Raw genomic sequence first — 23,496 nt, forward strand, 5'->3', positions numbered from 1 at the left:
CCAGGTCACTCGCGGTATAAAAAACAAACGCCAACCCACGCCGGCACGCTTGCTCTTCCGGAGGGCGGAGAGTGTTCGTTCAGTCAGCCAGCCAGAGCCGCCGCCAGGCAGCAAGGGAGCGGGCGATGATGGAGGGGGGGAGCAGGCTTCCGTGGATGAAGTATGGCTCGGTTCTGTCACTTTTCGTGGTTCTGGTAGCCATCTGGTTCCGTTCACCGCCGAACACAGTACTGGACGACCGGCTGGACACGGTGCTGTCGTCGCTGCTTCGGGCGGAGCGGAAAGTCGGGGTTAACGACGCCAGACCCAGAGTGGCAGTTGGTAGGTGCGAGTGGGACGGAGAGCTAGCCGAACCTTAGCTAGGCTCGTGTTCTGGGGGTTTGACGTGGAGACTGGCGTTGATCCATTGATGCTAGTTTCTAAACGTGGAGAACACCTAAAATCCTGGTCAGGTTTCTGCACATTTCATACAAACGTTTTGCTCATTGGTTACTATTAACCCCAAAGCAGGATTTAGAGTTAAAGTGCCAACAACTGTTTACAGCATGGCTAATGTTTACTTTGGTAATGACGTTTAATGCGGTTTTATTTAATGTTCAAATGTCAATTAAAACTAATAATTAGCGAGAATTCACAAAGTCTGTGCCAGTGAGCTACAGAGCCAGGTGAGGTAGGGGGGGGAACGATAGTCCTTTTTTATGTATTTATTCATTTTCAAATTAGAGGTGTGGCGAAAACATGTATTAACCATATATTAAGTCTTAAGATTTCTGTAACTACCTTCTGCTGCTAAACAGCTTAAAGTAGGGCTAGGCGATATGGTCTAAAGATAAAATCTCCCGATTGAATAGCCAAATCCGATTTAATCGATTTATTTATTTATTTTCTTCTCTCCCCCCCCCCCCTTTTTTTCCATTTCATAAAAAAAACAATTGCTGAGATTATTTTTAATAACGCCTATTTCAATCACCTCGTCTAAGAGTTGGCCTGAATTTAAAGTGCAACTAAATACAAGCTTTGACACGTGCCTGTAACCCAAATCTGCAGGACCCGCCATAGTAAACAATGAATATATATAACAAAATGTTTGCTGCTGGTGGGGTTACACATCCAAAACAACAGGCCTCGCTTCACTTGTATAACTTCAAACTAATTTGTAAAAACTAGCAAGTGAATACGTTAAAGTTGGGTATCAAAAAGTTTCCTCTCTAAAATACTTTGACGATACGATTTCCTAAACATGTATTCAACATCCATCCTATCACCAAAACTATTTCCCCTTTAGGGAATAATGGTGTAAATAGTTTTATGGAAGCCCAGGAGAGTGCATTGGCAAAAAAATCTCTACATATATATTTTTTTCCCCAAAACTTAAGTATTTATAAATTGCAAATCAAATAAATTGATAAAATCGATTTGTCGCCCCGCCCTAGCTCAAAGTCTTTTGGATTTTGTCCACCAGTCGCCCATCTATAGCAAAACATCCTCTGTCCGTTCTTCTTCGCAGAAAAGCTCAAGCTACGTTGGATGATTGAGCGTGATCCGTTTTCAGGTCACTGGGTTTAGGTCTGGACTTTGATTAGGCCATTCTGACCCATTAATATACTTTGATTTAAGCCATCATATTATAGCCCTGGTTGCCAGTTTAGGGTTGTTGTCCTGCTGGAGGACGGAGCTCAAAGATTGCCCCGTGCTTTATCACATCACCTTTGACCAACCGTAGAACAGCCTACCCGCGTCTTGTTGTTGCCACCACCATACTTTAAAGTGCGGGGTGTGTGGTCAGGGTGGGGCACAGTGTTGTGCTTTCTCCCACACAAATTATTTTGCATGTAGGCCAAAAATTTGAATTTGCCATCATATGACCAGAGCTTCTTTTACGTGTTTGCTGTGTCCTCTACCTGATATTTGCAAACTAAATTAACTTTCTTTGGGCTTATTTACACAAATGTCACCACTCTTTGCTTTCAATCTGGATAAAAAGATGCATTATTGGATCCAGTTTTGATCAGTTATGGCTTTTGGTGGAAAAAAAATGAACCAATTTTTTTATCTTTTTCAAACTTTGAATGTGTGATTCATGTTTTGTTTATTTCAATTACAAACTGACTAGACTACTCTATGCTAGAGTCAACCATACATACCTGACACACATTGATGGTACATCTAAAATTCAGCACCTTGAGTTTCAACCAATCAATCATGCCTATATTGGATTCTCTATATTGTTGGGTCTGTCTTCTTTTTGATTAAAATTTCAGGTTTTGTCATTGAGCGAATTGGCACCACGGTTCGTTACAGAATTGTCAGGTTTATACCCTCTTCTAGGGCACTAAGATTTGCTGATCCCTGTTGTTAAAATAACACAAGCTTTCTTAACAATGGCACAAAAACTGGAGGGAGCTGCCATCCTATGTCAAACAGGTTCCTACTTTTGAAACTCTTAATTCCCATTTAAAGCTCAGCTTTACTTCTTGGCTTTTAACGCAGCGTGGGAATTGTGGGGACCCTGTTTGTCAGTCTTTTGGCATACATCTCTTTCATCGCAGTTAATCCTCTCATTCCATTGATGCTGTCAAGTGACGTGAGTTATTAGCATTCCAGTTTTGGTGTCTATACTGTCTACGATTGTGTTCAGAATGTTTGGCTCCCTACGCATGGATCCATGCGCAGAGCTTTGGCATTATTTTTCTTAAACGCACAATGCAAATAGAAATCTGTTGACGGCAATCCAGCGCAAGCCACAATACTATCTTCTGCAGCTCCCCCAGAGTTAACTTGAGCCAATTGGCTACTTCTCTGGGTAATGGTATAAAACTGTTTGTCAATATCCTGCTACATTAGATGTGGGCTGTCATGTAAAACTCCAGGGAAATGCATAAAACTTGTGCAGCAAAGGTTTAAGGGGCGGGGTGTACCTTTTGACCAAGGCACTGGTAGCTGAAGACATGGAGAGGTAGAGGACATATGATGATCATGTATGTGCCGTCACCAGATCCCAGACTAGATCAGCAGCTGGGACAGTTTGTCCTGAAGAGACACGACCCCCCCCCCCCCCCCCCCACCCACCACCACCACCCACCCTCCACCCAGATGGACAGAAACTCTGTGGCTGTCATCAAGGCTGGCGTCTTGGTATAGACGCGAGAGCAGCAGAAGTCAGCGTTTCTCTAATAGTTATGGATCATAGAGCTGGACGGTATTGCAAAAGAAGCATATCGATAAAGTGGAAATAATAGTTATCGATAATCAAAATATCAAAAATTTCAGAAAATTTATTTTAAGTGCAACCCTGGCCATTTTTATGCAGTTGCTTAATGGCCTAATATTAAATAAAGAACACTGAATTGAAACTCAACGTTTTTATTCAACCAAACTTTTACCAAAGTCTAAAAATAAATAAATCAAATAAGTAAAAGAATGTGCTCTCTGAACTCTTTGAAGTGGGCGGGGGTTCCTGGGTCTGCGTCTGTGATTGGTTGGAAGTATAACTAGTATTAACCTACCTGATAGGCTATGATGCAAAAGGAAGGAAAACTGTTCTACTGAACTTTTTATTGACCCCTTTTTTTTTTTGCTATTGAAGAAACTGACCTTCGGACACGTAACGAACCCCCCATAAGCTCGGTTTAGTTTTCTTTAAACATGTTGACAAACATCAGCTTGAGTGACGTGATCTAGTCCCAAAATCTGGACCTTTAGACTTCAGTCAAACTCGCATTATAAATCCATATCGGCCAAACCTTTACCCCGGTTGACAGCAGGCTCAGCTTGACTTTTGGGTGACACGTATTGCTCCCTGATCTCATAGCGTGTAAACTAATTTATGTTTTAAAAAATAAATTCAACTTTAGCCTGTTTTACATTATATCTAAAAAAAATAAAAATAAAAAAACTAATAGAAATTAATTACAGAGGTTTTATTTGTACAAACCAGTTTTTATCAGAAAGCGGTGAAAGGAGGAATCATAACAAAGCAGAACAACTTTAGGATCGATGTTTTAATCTAACTAGATTGTAAACTGACATTTAGCTGAGCACTGCTCTTTGTTCTAGGTTTCAGATCAGCTGATCATCCGTTGTGGCTGGAAAAGTTTGACTTTTCCAGTCACACCAACCACCCAAAGGGTTTTACACTTACTAACGCGTACACACATTCATACACAGAAATGCAGATCAGGAGGCGACATGTGACTGGAGGAAGCTGAAATCAAACCTACTTTTTTGTGTCTTTCACGTCATCTCTGCCTTGGCTTTGGATATTTAGTGGCATGTCTGCTGAAAAGGGGGGGGGGGCATATTAGTGCCTAACCGTGTCTCTTCTTCTGTCTCCTCCCTCATCAGGTTTTGGGGGCTGTGTTGACCTCATAGTAGACGCCGCGTCGTTTCTCAACAAGATAGGCGTCTCTCACACAGACCAGCCGTTGCATCACGACTATCTAGAAAATGCTGAGCAACTGGCTCAGAGCTTTGCCTACTTCTTTGCACCGGGAGCTGCAGCAGAGTAAGTAATGTGGACGGAGAGCAGCAAGATTACAGTTAAAGCTGTGAGCTTTTAAATATGATCTACATGAAGATGAAACGAAAAAGAAAGTCATGTTACAAATATGTTCCAAGTATTTACTGTCTGTGCACTTTCTTTTCTCCAACCCCCGCAGGCGTTTTATGATTAATGAAACCCTCTTTAGCGAGCTGGTGGAGGGCGCCCGGGACCTACCTGGCAACAGGTGGGCCGTAGGTGGCAACGCTCCTGTGATGGCCAGCCGCATGGCGACCGAGGGATGTGATGTGTTGTTAGGGGGAAGTTTCAGCACCGATTTTACTGAAGTTCTGTCCCAGCACATTACAGGTACCTACGCTTAGAAAAGTATAGATGAAACATTGCTTCTCTTTTTAATCTTTGTAATTTTTTTTTTTTACTCTCCATGTCGTTTGTTTTTTTCTTCCCAGTGGCTGGTAAAGTGATAGAAGAGCCAGACATCCATCTAATCCTCGAATATTCATCTGGCGCTAGCTGGGCGACCTATACCTCGCGTAGAGCCAACAGGTATTTAATTAAAAAAAAGTTTGTTGTTTGTGTTTAAAGAGATCGGCTCAATCAGCTGATATTAGGACAATAGTTGAAAGAGTGGATCGATCACTGGCATTCTTCTAACGGCAAACTCTGTACGCATATGGAATAAATGTGTAACAACTTTTCAACACAACCGAAAACGCATTGTTTTAGAGGTTGAGCTTTAAAAACGCATAAAAGTAAACCATTAATTTCATCCTAACGTCCAGATAAGAACGCTAATTTGATTGGGATTATAGTTGTCCCATAATTATGGACTTTATTAGGGATTTGTTTACACACCACTCAGACCTTAGAGATGCTGAAATCTGTGCTTGAAATGATAATTTTCCTCTTGACTCCATCGGTGTATAAGACTTTAGCAGAAGAAAATTTTTTGTGTTCTTACTAATTTATTGTTTTTTCCATTCATATTTAATGTAACGTTTAAGTTTAATTGCATCTCAGTGTTTTAGCTTGACCTTGATTTAGGCCCGCTTGCATTGTTTTTAAATGTGCTTTACAAATAAACTTGACATTAATGTTTTAATCTGTTTGCACTCCATAGATATATCATTCACAGTGATGCTCACAATCCCTACTTGGACTCCTTGGATGAGTTTGCTGAGAAACTTAAAGACTTCCAACCTGATCTGTTAATAGTGGGTGGGCTTCAGATGATGGACAATTTCCCCTTTAATTCAGGTGGGAAAACACGTTTTTATTTGTTTTTCGTGTGGACATTTCACTTCATAATGCTGAGCAAGTGTAATAGGAGGCAGATAATAAATGACTATTTTCCAACCCATCCTACTTGGATATTGTGAGAACACCATAAAATGTTTGCCAAGTGTTTAACTAGAATATCTAAAACAGGTGTGGCTCATTTTTCTCTTTGTTTGTGTTGCGTTTCGAGAAGTGACTGAGTCTCTCACTTACTGCAGTCAGTCTTGTGCAGACAAGCCCTGCAGAACGGTTATTTTCCCAGTTATTAAATTATGAATATTGTCCTTTTTTAAGGGAGAGGTGCTTTTATTAACACTGCTTTTGGTAACCATCCAACTTGTCTCCAGCTGAGTGGGTCAGATAGAGAGCTGCATCAACCAATACAGTCTCTTTCCCTCACTGCTCTTTCATTGGTAACATCATTGAAACATGTATTAAAAAAAAACACCTGGACAGCCGAGCTGATTGGGTGAAGCGATGCCTAGTGCCCGCCTACCAAAAGTTGGTTTTAGCCAATCAGGGTATCCGAATAAAACGTAAGCAGCATACGCCATGAAAACCGAGAAGTTGCACTAGTTAAGGCGCTTCTGGCTGCTATTCTTTCAAAGATGAAATTGGGGATTCTGATTAAACAGATGTGATGGCAGCAGCTACACGTGTCTCCTCCTGAGCTGCCATGTTTGTTTTGGTTCAGCTCTGGGCTCTGCAGCTCTTGCTTCCCCCCTTAAACCATAATACTGCAACGTGATTGGCCTGACCCGTTTTTGGTTTGGTCCGAACGATTGAGGCGGGAGCGGGACTCGATGGATTCTCATGTGTTTGTGAGTGCACAAATACCGCTAGAATTCAGTTAGCAGGCTAAATTAGAGGTTGTCCACATATCACAAATGACAGATGCTGTTTTTTTCCTTCTGTGGATTCGATTTTATTTGTCATGCACAAAACGTGACAGAATTTCATAATTTGACAGACAAACTGGGTCTCCGGTTAGTAATACAGTGGAAATATTTGTCATGACGGCCAAAAAGCAGAAGCACAGAGAACGAGAAGAACGGGTTATATCACTTTCCTCTTTGAACCAGGCTGTACAGCAAAATAGACCCACATTCAGTTTGATGCTTTGACTGCATTTATGCTAATTTTAGGTCCCGTATCACTTCAGACCGGTTCACATTATTCTGTTTTTTTTGTCTGCGTCCTTCACCCCATGTGGTTTTGAAATACTTTTAATCCTTCCGTGTGTCTTTTTGTTATTTCAGGTGAGCGAGAGGCGGTCCTCTCCCGGCTGGCCCACCTGCTGGACTCCTCGTCTCCTCAAATCGGCATCCATTTTGAGATGGCAAGTTTTGTGGACGAGAATATAGTGGACGACCTTCTTCACTATGTCGTCCCCCATGTATGTATGCAATTTATATTTAAATCAGTGATAGAATAAACACAAGTTGGCTTGTTGACAGTTTCGAAAACATTTGTTAATCAAAAAATGGAAATCAGATGATTTGGAAAACAGGCGATACCAGGCTGGTGGGTTTAAATTTAGATGTAAATGCATTTCCTGATTAAGATCTAAAATGAAAGGAGCCAGTTGGAGGAAAAATCATCTGAATTTCTTTTCTTTTCTTTTTTTTCCACATGTGGCTGTTGAAAATTAATTAAGGAAAACTTTTCTAACAGGCTGACTGGGGGAAAAGTTATAAATTGACTTTTTTTTATGCGTACCTTTTACAAAAAGCATTTTATGTATTTTTTTTTATCCCACTTTAACCACAAACATATTCAATCAATACCATAATTGATGTTTTCACTATAATTTTAATACAGCACATTATTTATTTAGAAATGCATCAATCGTAGGTTTTGAGGCCAGTTTTCAATTTTATAAAGCTTTGACCTCCCAATACTGAATTAAGCAACTTCCTGTTTCTCTTCAAGAACTTTAAATGACACTGAAGTACTTTCTCTTCTCTGGAGACAGTGAAAATTGAGTCATCAGCACGATTACAAGTTTCGTTATGATTTGCCAAAAAATTACTGTCACAATGCTGTTTCTCTTTGCACTACTGAAAAATCCTAAAGGTTATGAGAGAGAAGTATGTGTGGATCAAACAGCAAACTAATTGTAGTATATCTTGTGTACAAACCATGTTAAAGTGTACGAAATGTTTTTGGGTTTTATCACATCTCAAAATAACAGTGGTATCCAGCTAAATATATGACAAGAGGCTCGTATTTATTGTTAAGTTGCACTGTTAAATTAATTATTTATTCTAATTAGATAGCGGCCTTAGAGAGCCATTCTGTCATGACTGAGCATTAATTATTGACATTATGAGCAGAGGTGACTTAGGGGAGAGCAGTCAGTGTTACAGAGCTCGGCAGGTAAGTGATACTTCTCTATTATATAAAAACACTACAGAGGTAACGTTTTAAACTATCTCTAGCATCCTCCACTAGCAGTTAACATCAATAAGAGCAACCTTTTTATGTATAGCCCTTGCAATTTAAGGAGACCTATACCTTTTTTATCTTTGAGATTTTAAAAGGAAAACCCTTTAAAGTGTCCAAGAAAATTGGACTCTTTAAAGGGACGAAACGGCTCAGTTTTACAGCAATATGTTCAGACTTCTGTATGTAACTACGGTTCTATGAATCCCAGGTGACCGCCAGAGGCCGGGGCTGAAAGCACTGAATGATTAATACCAACTGTGTCGCAAGGAATCCTGCACACATACCTCACTGGGAAGACCCAGAGGATCCTTGTAGAAGAGGAGGAGGGGGGTGGCCACATTGACGTTGTAAAACCTGGGGAAGGTGCTTGGGGAAGCCCATGGGGAAGCAGCACGGAGGGTTTCCAGCTCAGCAGGCAATTTGGGTTTAGTGTCTTGCCCAAGGGCAGCAAGGATCAAGCCGCTGCAGCCCAAGGAGGGTAAAATACCGCCACTCCAGGCGATGGGGCTTCTGACAACGAAACAATTAGTTAAGGTATTTCTGCAAGCCAAAGCCATGCATAGTGAACCACAGGCAGGAAGAAAAAGGAACAGAGCCTCAGATGACGTCAGACTGCATATAGGTTCTCATTGGTCGTCCGGGCTGTCACGGGTGTGACTCTGTTGGTATTAGTACTCATCCGTCCGTCGCATGGGAGAAGGGAACATTCAGTGCTTTCAGGAGGCATGAAATGGACCTTCCTTCCTGTTTAACAGTAGCTGCCTGAAAGAAAAAAATCCCTTCCAGGAACTAACCTTGTGCTTCCATTGACTTCATGTTTTAAACTGGAACTAGCTGAGTGTTCTCTGCTCAGTAGCCACTTCCATACTAAAACTAATTAGCACCACGCTTCCATACTAACAGTGTAGCCATTAGTACAATCTGTCCTTATGTCCTTATCAGACTTGTAGTTTCCAACCGGACAGTCGCTGATCATTGGTAGCCAAGCGGTACATCGGTAGTTACTTCACGTAGTTTGTTGCTGTTGGCAAAATAAAAGTCAACTCAATGCATATGTTAGAAGTTAGGATAAAAAAAAAAAGGGATTAACAATAAAAATGGTGTATTTAATTTAGATTAGATTCAACTTTGTCATTATACAGATACAGGTACAAGGCAACGAAATGCAATTTAGGTCTAACCAGAAGTGCAATAGCAGCAAGTGCAGGATAAACAATGGTTCCATAAGTACAGGACATGGATATGTACTGAATAAATATAGAGATGAATACTATTCTAAACAGAATTTTACTGATAGATTTGTCCTATGAGTATAATATATAGATAACTAGTATTGTGAACTAAATTTATAGCTGGATATGTACCAAATATAATATACAGGTGAATATTACTATGAATAGAATTTTAGAGATATGTGTATAGATTACTACACAGCTCATTCAGGGAAAGATTGGTTCTTCTTCAGAGGTCAGATATGTAAACAGGTATATTGATATTTGTCCATTTTAATGTATTTTATGGCTCACATGGAAGTCTTTTGGTCATGGTACAATGTTTCTGTGCCAACGTCTGCTTTGTTTTTCTCTGGTGATTTAAAATGTTTTCCCTAAAAGAAAATAAGTAATTTCATCGTCTTGTCTACATGGAAAAACTGCCATTTCATTTCAACTACAGCTGTTTAAAAAGAAGAAAATCCATACATATGAGTGGTTCCTGATTTTATATATAACGATATACCTCACTTTAGTAATGGGTCCTCTGTTTTCTTTCAGCTTTTGCCATTCTTATTTAAGTTAGCCGTACGTTAAGCCCGGATCCCGATTCTTGTCTTCCAGGCGGACTCTTTAGGCATGAACGAACAAGAACTCCCCAACCTCCTCAGCCTAATCAAAGGGTCCAACATCACCGTGCTGTCGGACCCAAACCCCCGCGTGGCTACTGTCCTCGATCAGATGAGGGAGGTTTATCGCATCCTGAACCAGCGCTACAAGGATGCTAACCCGGACGGCGAGGCCACCGACGGTAAACCGAAGGGTAAGCCGCTGACGCGCCTCCACGTCCACACGTTGGCCTTTCAGGCCATGATCGTGACGCGCGGCTCTCAGTGGAAGAACACCATGTCCGCCACCGCCAAGGCGTCGCTCACGGCCAACCGTCACGTCTGCGGTTCGAACGACATCGACCTGAGCAAGGCGAGGCTCATCATGGACGACTCGTTCTCCGTCAGCCACCGCGAGGGCAGCCAGCGCATCCCGCTGCAGGAGACCAGGCCGGTCAGCTGCTGGGACGAGGACGACTACCAGATCTGCGTGGCGCCAGTGCTGGTGTGCACCGAAGTTTATCAAACTGCGGGTGGGGGGGACAACGTCTCGGCTGCTGGCTTGGTTCTACAGATTTAAAGGAGGACACTAAACGGTCGTTTTGACTCTGGAAACTTTATTCTCGGTGTGCTGCACCCTACCCTTCAGGTACTGACATGGCTACGAGGCTAAGGTCATTACATTCGTTGAAAATAAGAAAAGCACGTTGTTATCACTGAAGAGTCAGATCATGGATATTTCTGTACTTTGGTCTTACCTCTGAAGTGGAGGCAATGGAAAACAAATAATTGTAGCCTTCTAATCCAACTAGGCTTTCTTTAGTTTAATCTCAAAATTAGTGTAATTTCCTTCTGTTTGACGACCGTCTCACTGATTCACTTTCTCTAATACAATTTAGTTTTCCGTTTCGCTGAAACATTTTTTTTCTAGTTTGGTCTTTAGTGATAAAACATCCAGCAAACACCTGGATTGTGTTTCGCACTTATAAATCTGCTCCGTCATCTGACTCTAGGGATTTTAATGGCTTGTTCTTGTACTTCTCTGAGACCTTTAAAAAAAAAAAACTAAAAAAAAACTTGACACTTGTTCTGGATGAGATGAAGAGGTATGAGGATCGGATGTAATCACATATAGATCGTAGGTTTGTTTGCACCAATCAACAGTTTTGTTTTGGTTTTTTTGACCAAGATTTGCACAACCATCTTTTGTAGGATCAGTTCTATTTATATTTAAACCTGGAGCGCAGCTATGCAGTGAACTTTTGAAAGATTCAGAAATGATTAAATCTGTTTTCCGACAGGACTTGAATTAGAGATGCCTCACTTGCCTTTTTTAGCAAATAATTTATTTTGTAGATGGGACAAGTTGCGCGTGAAAACCTGTCAAAATCAAACTCTGCCTCTTTCCTCTGCTTTCTCGTTCTCTGAGGTAAATTCTCCGTGAAGCGCTCCCGTTTCTCCCTGTGTATGTGAAAATTGTGCATAGTTGTTTTGGTATATTTGTGTTTGGACTGCAATTTCTCTGTGGTTCAGTTGCAGTGAAATAATGCAACAATAATGTGGGGGAAACTACTTTGAGCTGCTGATTCTAACAGTTTCCTCTGTAGCTCCACACTCTTAGTTTAGCCTTCCAGCGCCTTGTTTATGGCTCTTTTAGGACCAAATGACCCATGTGATTTGCCTTTATCTCTCATAATGCTGAAATAAGTGGAACAACACTTCATCTTTAGTTGTTTTTGTTTTTTTTAACAGGGCATTGTAATCTGTACTTGAAACCAATGTTACTCAATATAAATGTAATTAATACTTGGGAGCAGTGGACCATTAATAAAGTATATATTTCTACGTTTAGTCCCCCGTCTCCCTCATAGCAGGTAATGCGGTGCAAAACTCAGCTTTTAACATCTATATGTAAATTAAACAACATTGGTGCTGGTATCTGATGTCCTTTCAGCTTTAAACCAAGTCATTTTTTTTAAAATAACACCTGTAGTTGGATGTAGCGCATCTAATTGCATTAGATTTATACATAAATGTTTTATTTACTTGTGCAACTGAACCTTGATTGAAATTAAGCCAACTGTGCTATTTTTTTCACTACGTACAAATTTAACATTCCAGCTGCTGCTGTTCTCTCCTCAAAGAGAGAATTAAATATGTTTCAGCCCTATTTGGAACATGTCAAGTAAACAATGTATTTCTTGGTTATTTTATTTTTTTTTATCTTGGTGAGCAAGAGCCACTTAAAACGTGGAACCGTTTTTGTTACAGAGTATGAGGTCAGAAATTGGTTATGGAAAAAGTGTGGAAATCCCTTTTTTATATTTTTATTTGCGTATCAAAACTCTTGATAATCAATGAGGCTGAGGGTAAATGAATCTTATTCTGTTTCTACTGTTGGCGTTTGGTAAAATTGGGATTCTTAATAGATCCTGTTTCTGTTTATTTCTGTTTTTGGGTTTGTTTGTTTTTTTTTTCTTCGTGAATTTTTCTTAAACTGTGATTTAAATGCTTATTTGGCAGTTTTGGCAATCCACTTTCCTGTGGATTGAAATGCTGTAGCATGAATTGATGCTCACTGAGGGAATTGTTTTTGTTTGTCATTACGCTTACTTGAGCTTTAGATAAGTCGTGTTGTCTGTTTGACAGCTGTACAACTTTTTTCATGCATGTGGAGTCATTGCAGAATCATCTGAGATAAAGTGCTATGCTTATCAGCAATCATTGCTTTGTTTCATTATTGTTTTTTAATTTATTTTTGATCTGCAAATCTGGTATTGGCTTTATTCCTGGTTACAAAGCTGAACTATAGTTGGTTCAGACACACATCATGGCTTCTTAACCACAGCACAAATATTTTATTTTATCTTCTCGTCCTCATGAAGCTAAATCATTCTGCACACCTTTGTTCACATTTCTTTCACCATTGACTTCTGTACCAACTCACACCCTTGGCTTGATTACTTTTACCTTTTTAAAGTAATCCTATTCCAGCATGTAATTCTTGCAGTATGAGCATCTTGAGTAAAAATACCATGGTTTCAATGTATTCAAACACAACTTTAAAGAGGGCGTGTCATGTAAAATCCTTTTTTTTTAAGTCCCTAAATACATTCTGTTGTGTACCTGGTGTCTCTAGAAATGTAGAAAAGTTGAATTTAGTCTCTCCGGGTGCTGCATAGATATCTTTGTATTCAGTTTGCTTCATATTTTTCAATCCATTCATTTTTCTCTTTTCCATATTCTGCTTTATACTTTCTTGCTGTTCTGCTCTTTATCAACCGGAGCATCAACGGATGGTTGGCTCTCTGCCACCAGCTCTGGCTACACTCAGGCGATCTGTTCAGGAGGAGACTCTGCATTCGCAGCTATAAGCTTGGGACAAACTAACGACTTTCACAGTGGGCAGATTTAAAAAAGGCTGGTTTTTGTTTTGTTTCCCTGTTGAAAGATCAGGGATCACAGGTTTAAGAACTGGACCTGCTCAGGGTTCACAGACTACAGGTTGTTTTGGACCAACTTAATGCATCAAATTCTCATGAGGGCAACAGTCTGAAAGAACAAACGTATCACTAGGTGGTGTTTATAATGGATAGTGGGATTATATTTCCCTGCAACTCTCCTATAAAATTAATGATATGCAATTTAAAATGTAAAGTTTAACCACAACTAAGATTTGGATACTTGTTGACTGGGTTCTTTCTTGTGTTGTGGTCAGAACAATTTCTTTATGTGCCGCCGGAAGACGCTAGGAACAGGTAATCTTATACATTAGTAAACATTGAAACATCAAACATTTAGAAGTGATTAAGCTTTTAGAACTTCAGCATTCATTTTATACGGTATATGTTTCAAGTAAATGGTGGGAGGAAAAAAACATTTTCAGTGTAAAACAAGCTTGACTGTAAAATGTCCTGCAGACGGTGCAAGAAGTCTCGTTATTTTAAGACCCAGCCTGTCGCCTCAGCATCTATTCTGAGCCCACGGTCCACCTCCAAGTACAGGCTGGAACATCTCAAAACCAGAACAACATTGAAGCCACAAAAGTATCCCAGCATAACTGCTTTAATTATTTCCAAACAATCGTGCATTACACAACGTTTGAACAATACATCTAATGAAATTGCTAAAAAAAAAAAAAAAAATTAACAGTTTTTTGGCTTATACACATTGACTCTTCCTACATGTTCTGGTCAGCAGTGAGTTTGTCAATTAACTTTTCGTAATGGATAACGTTGTCCTTTTGATGAGTGTGTGCTGTTAGCATCTCGTCCATCTCCTCTTGGGTGAAAGGTTCAGCTGGTTAAAACAAGACACCAACATGTGGAAAATCTTCAACAAGAATTTAAAACGACTACATCTCCTTTTCCCCACTAATATTAGCTTCCTTGTCCCCTTGAAAGTCTTGCTTTACCTTTTTCCATCATGTACTTTGTCAGCTCTTCAGGTTTAAGGTAACCCTTCTGGTCTTTGTCCAGAACCTAGAAACAGAGTTTATGGATTAACGGTATCGATGTGAATTCTTCACTCAAGGCAAGGCAAATTTATTGATATAGCACTGTTTTCAGTAACAAGACGATTCAAAGTATTGTACATGAACAAAAAGAGAAAACAGAGGAAAAAACATGACAACAGGAGCAGCAGGATAAGATAGATAAGTTGTGCTAGGAATTTCAAGATAAACATTTAAAGGCAACGCTAAACAAATAGGTTTTTAACCCATTTAAAGGAACTCAGGCATTCAGCACTTTTACAGTCTTCTGGGAGTTTGTTCTAGATAAATGGAGCATATGAACTAAATGTTGCTTCTCCTAGTTTAGTTCTGGTTCTAGTTATGCAGAAAAGGCTGGAGCCAGAGGCCTGAGGGGTCTGGATGGTTGATACACTGATAACAAGCCTGTGATGTATTTAGGTGCTAAGCCATTCAGTGATTTATAGACTAACAGGAGGATTTTTAAGTCTATTCTCTGAGATACAGGGAGCCAGTGTAAGGACTTCAGAACTGGGGTGATGTGCTCTAATTTCTTAGTCTTAGTGAGGACGCAGGCAGCAGCGTTCTGGATCAACTGCAGCTGTCTGATCCACTTTTTAGGCAGACCTGTGAAAACACTGTTGCAGTAATCAATTCTACTAAAAATAAACGCAAGGATTAGTTTTTCCAGATCCTGCTGAGACATCAGTCCTTTAATCCTAGAAATGTTCTTCAGGTGATAGAAAGCCGACCTTGTAATTGTCTTTAGATGCTTTTGGAGGTTCAGGTCTGAGTCCATCACTACACCCAGGTTTTGGGCCTGATCAGGGTTTTTTAGCTGAAGCAGCTGAAGCTGTGTGCTTACTTTTGATCGCTCCTCTATCGGTCCAAATATTATTACTTCAGTTTTGTTTTTATTCAATTGAAGAAAATGTTGCCACATCCATGCATTTATTTGATCTAAGCATTTACTCAGCACTTGAATGGGTTCATAGTCACCTGGTGAAATGGAGATGTAGAGCTGTGTGTCATCTGCATAGTTATGGTCACTAGAGTTGTTTTATCATCTGAGCTACAGGGAGCATGTAGATATTGAATAGGGGGGGACCAAGGCTTGATGGCTGAGGAACCCTACATGTGATTTTTGTCGTCTCTGATGTAAAGTTACCTACTGACACAAAAACATTCCTGTTCTTTAAGTAGGATTTAAACCAGCCGAGTGCTGTATAAGGTGTCAGCAAGAGCTACTTCAGAGAAACAGAAGACAGGATAAGGAAGCAAGAGCCAGTTTCACCTTAAAAGCCTGCAAAAGCTTGCTCCTGGGGATGGGAGGAAACCTAACAGACAAATGAGAGCATTGTTTATTGTTCCGGTTAACAGGCCAGACGTGTAATAAAGAGCCCTGACTGACTGATTACACAATGTCATATTTTAAATATGACATATGACAGAAACAAAGTAAAAACTAATCTTTTAAAAACTGCATCAAAATGTGCTGATATCATGAAGCCAACGTAAATGATCTTACCTGTTCTCCAACAGTACTTTGGTCATAGCTGGAAGGAACTTATCCAGATGTACAACTCCTGAGAAATCCTCTCCCACCTGAGTGAATAGAACAAAGTACCTAGGTTTAACTCTTTAAAAGTTTATAACAGACTGACACCTGCTCCTTTTTAAATTATTTGCACATGGAAAGAAGCCCATTAGGTGGGTGGTTCATTTAATAATTTGAATAACAAACATAAAAAACTGCTTTGACCTTGGCTGTAAATTCACGTATGTCTGCTTGGGAGGGGAAGCAGCCCAGAGAATACATAATGGTCCCAATCTCCCTGGAAAACAGACACAGTTACGACACCTTTAGTATGTACAGTATCTGCTTAATGCACTATTTTCTGACCTCGTGATTAGTTTCAAGCTTTCCATTTTTACATTACCAACAATAACAGAAGAAAGTACGTGAAGAAAAGAGACCTAATCATTCTTTCTACCTTCTATATCCGGCATATTTATTGTCCTTGTAGTTCATCTGTGTTGATTCTTCATACTACTACTACTACTACTACTAATAATAATAATAATAATAATAATACAATGATGATAAATTAATAATCAACATTTTTTTTACCAATTGACCAGTTATCAATTAAAAGAAAAAAACAGATCTCAAGTCAACAATCTTCCCTCAAGATTGTAACATTTTGACAGACTGGATATTTTAAAGCAAAACTATTTATGGGGTTTAGTTTCAAGGCAACAATTAGCATGTTTTATTATTAACAACTTTACAAGAATTGTATCATCATGTTAAGCTCTCCTCACCGGACGTTAACCGTGTTGTTGGAATCGTAGTCAAACAGCTGAAAGGCGTCCGTTATCTTCTTGTGAAGAGCTGAAATGTTTTCTAAAACAACAAAGCACAATAAATAAAGCGCTCCCGTGTAAATACACACATAATCCTAAATTATTAATACAACTTTAACAAAATAAAAAATAAAAAAAAACAGAAGTACTACAGAGCTTTTAACTTTAAATTTATCAACCTTCACTTTCTTTTTCCTCCGCCATCTTTCAGCGCGTTGTCCTGTTGCCAAGCAACCGAACAGTCGCCCTCTGCCGCACACAGAAAGCACTGGTTAGATCAGTGTTTCCTTCTACGTTGTTCTGAGTCTGCAAATCACGGTTGTTCCTCCTCCCCCGAAAAGTGCATGTCAGCCGGTGCAGAGATTTGCATGCCCTGTGGCGGGAGCGCGCCTCGCTCAAACAAAGTGGGGAAGTTTGAATAGTTTACTTGTATGAGTCCGATCTGTCTCGAATATCGCATCAACAGACAGATTATGGTAACAACAAAACACTGCCGTGTTGGTATCTATTGCGGAGAGACTTGGATGTTTACTTCTTTCACATTGCGGCCTCCCTGCAACATGTGGTTAGACAGAGATCGATTGTCACCACGAGGGGGCGCTGGACCTCGGAATAACAGTCCAGTTACGTTTTTTAAATTTCTTTTTTTATACTTTTATTGTTGGTTACTACATTTCATACGATCCATAATAGCATTTGATGGTATTAGGTTACTTTATTTCCAAATCTGTAATTCAGAAGTTAGAATGAGCTCCAGCAATGTCAGGTGGTTGTTTTTTTGCTTCACAAAAAGTAAAAAACAAAACAACTGGACTTTTTTGTGGTGGCACTTGGGTTGAAATGTTAAAAGCTTCAGAAGGCAGTGATCGGCAGAGAGCTTACGTTGTGTGACTTTATTCCATTTTAGATTGTAATTGAATAACTTTATATATATATATATATATATATATATAATACAAAAAGCAGCTTTTAGGTGGAAAAAATCCACCCAGAAGCTTCTTGCTGTATGGCAGTTATAGTGATAAAATAACAAATTGTTATATAATGTAATAATCTAACCTTTTGATAATGTTTATTATATTGTTGTTATTAATAATAGTATATATTAACATTATGTCTTGTATTACTACTATTTCCAATAATAGTAGTTATAATGATGATGATAATAACGGGTTAGCAACATTGTTGCCTTGCAGTAAGAAGGTTGTGTTTTTAAATCCTGGCTTGGGGTCTTTCTGCATGGAGTTTCTTTTTTTTAACATTCTTTATTTAAGATTATTATGAATTCAACACACATACATATGTATATTTATGCATGCACTTACATAAAGAAAAAGGGGGGGGGGGGGTCTCAGCAAATATTTAAGTCCATTTTGGCAATTGACATTTCTTTGAGAGGTTCTCATGGGCTCACATGAAAGAGAAATGTACATATCCAGTGTCTTTCAATAAAAGAGAGAGACATATCAAGGGGACTAGCAGCTTTTTATAACACCTAGCATCTTTATCAGAGTGGCCATCCAAAGTGGGAAATAGCTGGGGTCCAAACACTCAGATAAATGTCCATTTTTAAGTGAAGTTTTGCTGTTATCGTTTCCATTATGTACACATTCTTCAATCTTTCTTGCCATTGTTGAAGAGTGGGAGGCAAAAGCTTGAGCCAAGACAAAGTTATCATTTTTCTTGCTACTAGTAGCAGAATCTGTAGTAACTGGACTTCCTTTTTCCCAATATAGTCTCCTGGGGTCAAACCCAGTATATAATGCAGTGGGTTCAGTGGTAACGTGAACTTGAGTATTTTTTTAATCTCTGTCTGAACCCCCTGCCAGAATGGAATCAGTATTGGGCAGTCCCAAAAAATGTGAGTGTGATCCCCAATCTGATTACAATTCCTCCAACACACATTCGTAGCATTTCTGTTGTATTTTGAGATACTAAAAGGTGTTCTGAAAAATCTCATTCTTAATTTCCAATCAAATTCCTTCCAATTTGGACTGTGGGTGATCTTAAAACCTTTTTCACAAATCTCCTCATCTTCAATAATAATGTTAATTTCTAGTTCCCACTTTTGCTTTATATCTATAGAACTGTCAGAGAAATGCATCTGTAAATGTTTATATAGATTAGATATGATCTTCCTCTTATTATTTTCCTCCACACATTTTATTAAAAATATTTCTAAAGGTGGTGTATTTTGTTTCAAGGTAGGCCATTCTTTGTGTGACAAAAGATAATCCCTTAATTGTAAGTACTTATAGAAAAATTGCATGGAGTTTCAATGTTTACTTATACATGTGTTAGTTCTTTCTGGGTACTCCGGCTTTTTTCCATAGTGCAAAACACACAACTATTAACTGGTCTCCCCTTTGGTTTGAGTGTGTGTGTGTGCGCATGTCTTGTGTTTCCTGTGTGTCTCTGGCGACCTGTCCAGGGTGTACCCTGTGACTGCTGGAGCTACGAGTCTGCACGGATGACTTAACCTTTACGATATGGTCAAATATCTGCATTGTTGCATGTTAAAACAAGTGTTCAAAATTCGTCAAAACGTACATTTTAGTGTTTCCTAAACGTGGAAAAAGCGCCTTCTCAGCATGGTCGTGTTTTTTTTTAGTTTTTTTTTAGCCTCCAAAGCACAGTTTTCCACTCACAAGATGGCGGACGCGCAGACGTAACATTTTTACTGGCCAATAGCAGTGAAGACTACTGTCCTTACGTCTTTGCGTTGCTATAATCGAACGTGAACGCGTAACAAACCGGACAGAAGTACAAGGAAGTAGACGAAGGAGCGCTCTGTCTGCTGGTGTCAGCGAGGCAGTGTAAAGTTGACGGATCTGTCGTTGTGGTCAGCTAGTAAGGAGGTGGGTGCCACCGTGGTCCACATGTGAGCAGAAAGCTGCACGCATTAACAATGATATGTAGGCTGACAGTTGACATTCATGAGACTTTGACCTTTCTAACACAAGAATAATGGGGTTTACTGCAGCAGGGGTTTGTTGTAGCATGTAAATGTTGGGGGGTAACATTTGATTTTCTCCAGTTTTTTTCCAGTTATAATGTCGCAAGTTAACATGGAGCTCATGCAAATGTACCACAGTTCATTATATACACGTGTAAGCTGTATGGGACTGTACTCTCAGATCCGAAGCAATGTTTAACATTTACTTTTTATGCAACACCGAAATACCTTCTTACATGAACCATAATGACGCAACATATAGAATCAAAGTTGTGTTCCCACAGGGGCAAAGCTAAAGGAGATTTTATTGTCAGATTTATAGGTGTGCTGCATTCAAAACAACAAAGGTTTATCAAAGTGCTTAGAATTTTAGACCAACAAGCAATAGAATAAATACAGGATAAAGGAACAAGTGAAATACAATAAAAGGGGACAAAATAACAAAAAAAGACACTTCTAAAAACAATTTTTGATGTCACACTCTTCTCATAAATTTTAAAATCTATGTGAATCAGCCATACAAGAAGATTCATGAACAAAGTTATGGATTCTGTCATACAGAGCGTGACTACAGGATGAGAGACAGAGGTGTTAATGCAAAACTACAAATAATGAGAAGTAGGCCCGATATCAACCCGTGTGAAATACTAAAAGCTCCCGAAGAAAAGGAATAACCTCCTGCCTGTGAGAAGCAGTTTAAACTAAATCAGAGCTTTACGTTTTCCACCAACGTGTTCCAAACCTGATACCAGAGTATTGTGATATACAGCATCAAAGGTTCTCTATCATTTTAAAAGCATTAAAACACCAGAGCTCACCAAATCAGCTGTTGAAAGGGAAGCCTCAGTGCTGTGTAGCGTTAAAACCCAGACTAAAGTCTAAAAACGTTTAAAGCTAGTAAAGAATGACTTTGTTTAAAACTTTAGAAAGTCATTTTAACTTTGAAAACAGTCTGTTCTTTTAAAAAGCTGTTGGGTCAAGCTGTTTCTTTTATAGAGATTTAGAAATTAATTATACTAGGGTTGAAAACTATCCTGAGAGTAACAGTTTTTCCAAGATTTCAGTCCCGTGCCGTCTAATAAGACAGAGCATTAATATGAAACGTACTACATCATTTATGACTGGAATAGGTCTTCGATTAAAGCTTTTGAATTTTGAAAGAAAAGCTTTGAATTTGACACAAACCTTAGTTAGATTTAGGGATGTTTTAAGAGTTCAAACAAGACGCACACAAATAATTTATACCTAAGTCAATAATTATTTATCAATTTCATAATGTCTTATTATACTAACCCTATTATTATTATTATTATATTTATTATTATTATTATTATTATTATTATTATTATTATGTCTTTTATTTAATTTTTTCATTGAGGTTTCTTTTGTCTTTTTTTATTTTAGCCTATTCTAACTTTATAAACTCTTGTAAATTCACAGATTGTTCCTCTCACAATGGAAAGCACACAAATGGACAAAAAGGTGTTTTTAATAACGGGAGGTTGCGGGTATTTTGGATTCCGGTAAGCACAATTTCAAATTTAATATCAATCAAAATGTTTTAGTTTGAGCGAGCCACCCCGATGCAATTCTGTCTAGTGACCACAAGGTGGCGGTGTCGTGCTAAACATCTTAGTGTTCGTGGCTGGCTGAGAATGGTGTAGATTTAGTGGTTTTCATTGCAGTGTTTTGTCAAAGTAGATGATCTGTATGCGCCCTTAACGAGATTCATAAATACTCGTGTGTTTATTTGCAGCCTTGCGTGTGCTCTGCATAAAAAAGGAGCCGGCATCGTTCTGTTCGACACCGTTCCTCCAAGCCAAGACCTTCCTGAAGACATGGTGTTTGTGCAAGGGGACGTGCGTGAATACGCACAAGTTGAGAAGGCCGTGTCCGGTGTGGACTGCGTGTTCCACGTTGCCTCGTATGGCATGTCTGGTAGGGAGCAGCTGAACAGACAGCTGATCGAGGCGGTCAACGTCCAGGGAACAAAGCACGTCCTGAAAGCTTGTGTGGAGAAAGGAGTGCCGAGGCTGGTTTACACCAGCACTTTCAACGTGGTGTTTGGAGGCCAAGTGATAGAGAACGGCGATGAAGGTCTGCCTTATCTGCCGCTCCACCTTCATCCTGACCACTACTCCAGAACCAAGTCCCTGGCTGAGATGGCGGTGCTAAAGGCGAACGGAGCGGCCCTAGTCGGTAGCTCTGAGGTGCTGAGAACCTGTGCCCTGCGTCCTGCAGGTATCTACGGGCCCGGTGAGCAGAGGCACCTGCCTAGGGTAGTCAGCTACATAGAGAGGGGGATCTTCAGGTTTGTTTACGGTAGTCCCAGCAGCTTGGTGGAGTTTGTCCACGTGGATAACCTGGTTTCGGCCCACGTGCTCGCCGCAGAAGCTCTGAGCTCAGAGAAGCAGCACCGCTCAGCTGGCCAGGCTTACTTCATTTCCGACGGCCGGCCCGTCAACAACTTTGAATTCTTCAGGCCTCTGGTTGAAGGCTTGGGCTACCCGTTCCCCGAGCTGCGGCTCCCCATCTCCCTCGTCTACCTGCTCGCCTTCCTCACCGAGATGATTCACCACCTCGTCGGCCCGTTCTACAACTTCCAGCCCCTGCTGACGCGCACCGAGGTGTACAAGACGGGCGTGACGCACTACTTCAGCATGGCCAAGGCCAGAGCGCACCTCGGATACGAGCCGCTGAAGCGCGACCTGGACGAGGTGGTGCAGTGGTTCAAAAGCAGAGGCCACGGGAAGAGGCGTCACAGCTCCTTCCTCAGCAGATTTATACTCAACGTCCTGTTTGCTTCCGCTTTTGCTGCCGTCGTTCTGTCTTTTCTGCCGGTTGCTGGCGGCTGGTGAAAAAACGACGTCACGCATCAATCAATCATCTTTATTCATTGACTCAGTCAGCTGCAACACAAAGTGCTTCACGTCCTTAACAAAAATTCGTACATAGATAGTTTGCTTTTTTTTTATCTTAATTGATTTAAAACATTCTTCTTACAGAAAGCAACCAAGTCTCTCCACTAAAGCTAAAAAAGAGAAAAACTTTGTGACCAAGCCGTCTTTGCTGCTTATAAAAACTCAACCAACACTACCTCTCTCTTTCCAGTCGACCAATGAGGATTAACATTCACAATTAGTGAATCTTAAGTTAGTGAATAAGTTTCTTAAAGATTTATTAATATACTTTGACAGTATTATAAGAAACAAGTACAATATTTCAGCGGTCTTACAGCTGGAACAGTGGTTTGGGAATTTTATTTTTGAATTATAATGATGCTTTAAGGGGAGAGAATTGAGCTAGTTTAAGATTTTGTAAACTTTCATATAATGGGCAGCAATAACGCTATAATGGAGATATTTATAGCAAAAAAATGGCTTAAAGCAATCAGTTGGGCTCTCTTGGACAGATTTTTATTTTTTTTATACAGGTTGGCCTTCACTAAACCAACTAACTTTGACTGTACTGTATTAGCATTGGGGTAATTGTATTTGTAATTAAGTCTGAATATGTCCGTATGATTGTATTGGTCAGGTATAAACTGAATTGAGCTGAATTTGGACCAAATTCGATTCTGTACATCTGCAGAGGAAGCCGGCCTCTCTGTAAAGTGCCGTACGATGACCTCTGTTGTACTTTTACGCAATGGAAAT

The 23,496-nt window shown here is 39.8% G+C and overlaps 4 protein-coding genes across 6 annotated transcripts in view; 2 read left to right on the forward strand and 2 right to left on the reverse strand.

Annotated features, from left to right (window-relative positions):
• The window catches only part of LOC118562987, a 137,333-nt gene that overhangs the window by 65,566 nt on the left and 48,271 nt on the right, over nt 1–23,496 (reverse strand). The window lies entirely within an intron of this gene.
• Nucleotides 52–12,770, forward strand: adpgk2 (ADP-dependent glucokinase 2). Its single transcript, XM_012855086.3, has 7 exons — nt 52–321; nt 4,345–4,504; nt 4,659–4,849; nt 4,951–5,047; nt 5,622–5,758; nt 7,039–7,175; nt 10,063–12,770. Exons 1-7 carry the CDS (start codon nt 126–128, stop codon nt 10,624–10,626), a joined length of 1,482 nt encoding a protein of 493 aa, XP_012710540.2. The 5' UTR covers nt 52–125; the 3' UTR covers nt 10,627–12,770.
• Nucleotides 14,170–17,570, reverse strand: efcab2 (EF-hand calcium binding domain 2). The gene is made up of 7 exons (XM_012855077.3): nt 17,064–17,570; nt 16,843–16,924; nt 16,280–16,352; nt 16,046–16,122; nt 15,812–15,854; nt 14,461–14,527; nt 14,170–14,345 (listed from the first exon to the last, which is right to left on the reverse strand). Exons 1-7 carry the CDS (start codon nt 17,086–17,088, stop codon nt 14,227–14,229), a joined length of 486 nt encoding a protein of 161 aa, XP_012710531.1. The 5' UTR covers nt 17,089–17,570; the 3' UTR covers nt 14,170–14,226.
• LOC118562986 (short-chain dehydrogenase/reductase family 42E member 1-like) lies at nt 19,603–22,810 on the forward strand. Its single transcript, XM_036136437.1, has 3 exons — nt 19,603–19,742; nt 21,281–21,363; nt 21,597–22,810. The coding sequence occupies exons 2-3, from the start codon at nt 21,296–21,298 to the stop codon at nt 22,696–22,698; spliced, it is 1,170 nt and encodes a 389-aa protein (XP_035992330.1). The 5' UTR covers nt 19,603–19,742; nt 21,281–21,295; the 3' UTR covers nt 22,699–22,810.

The sequence above is a fragment of the Fundulus heteroclitus genome, chromosome 4, assembly GCF_011125445.2.
Source record: "Fundulus heteroclitus isolate FHET01 chromosome 4, MU-UCD_Fhet_4.1, whole genome shotgun sequence".
NCBI lineage: Eukaryota > Metazoa > Chordata > Actinopteri > Cyprinodontiformes > Fundulidae > Fundulus > Fundulus heteroclitus.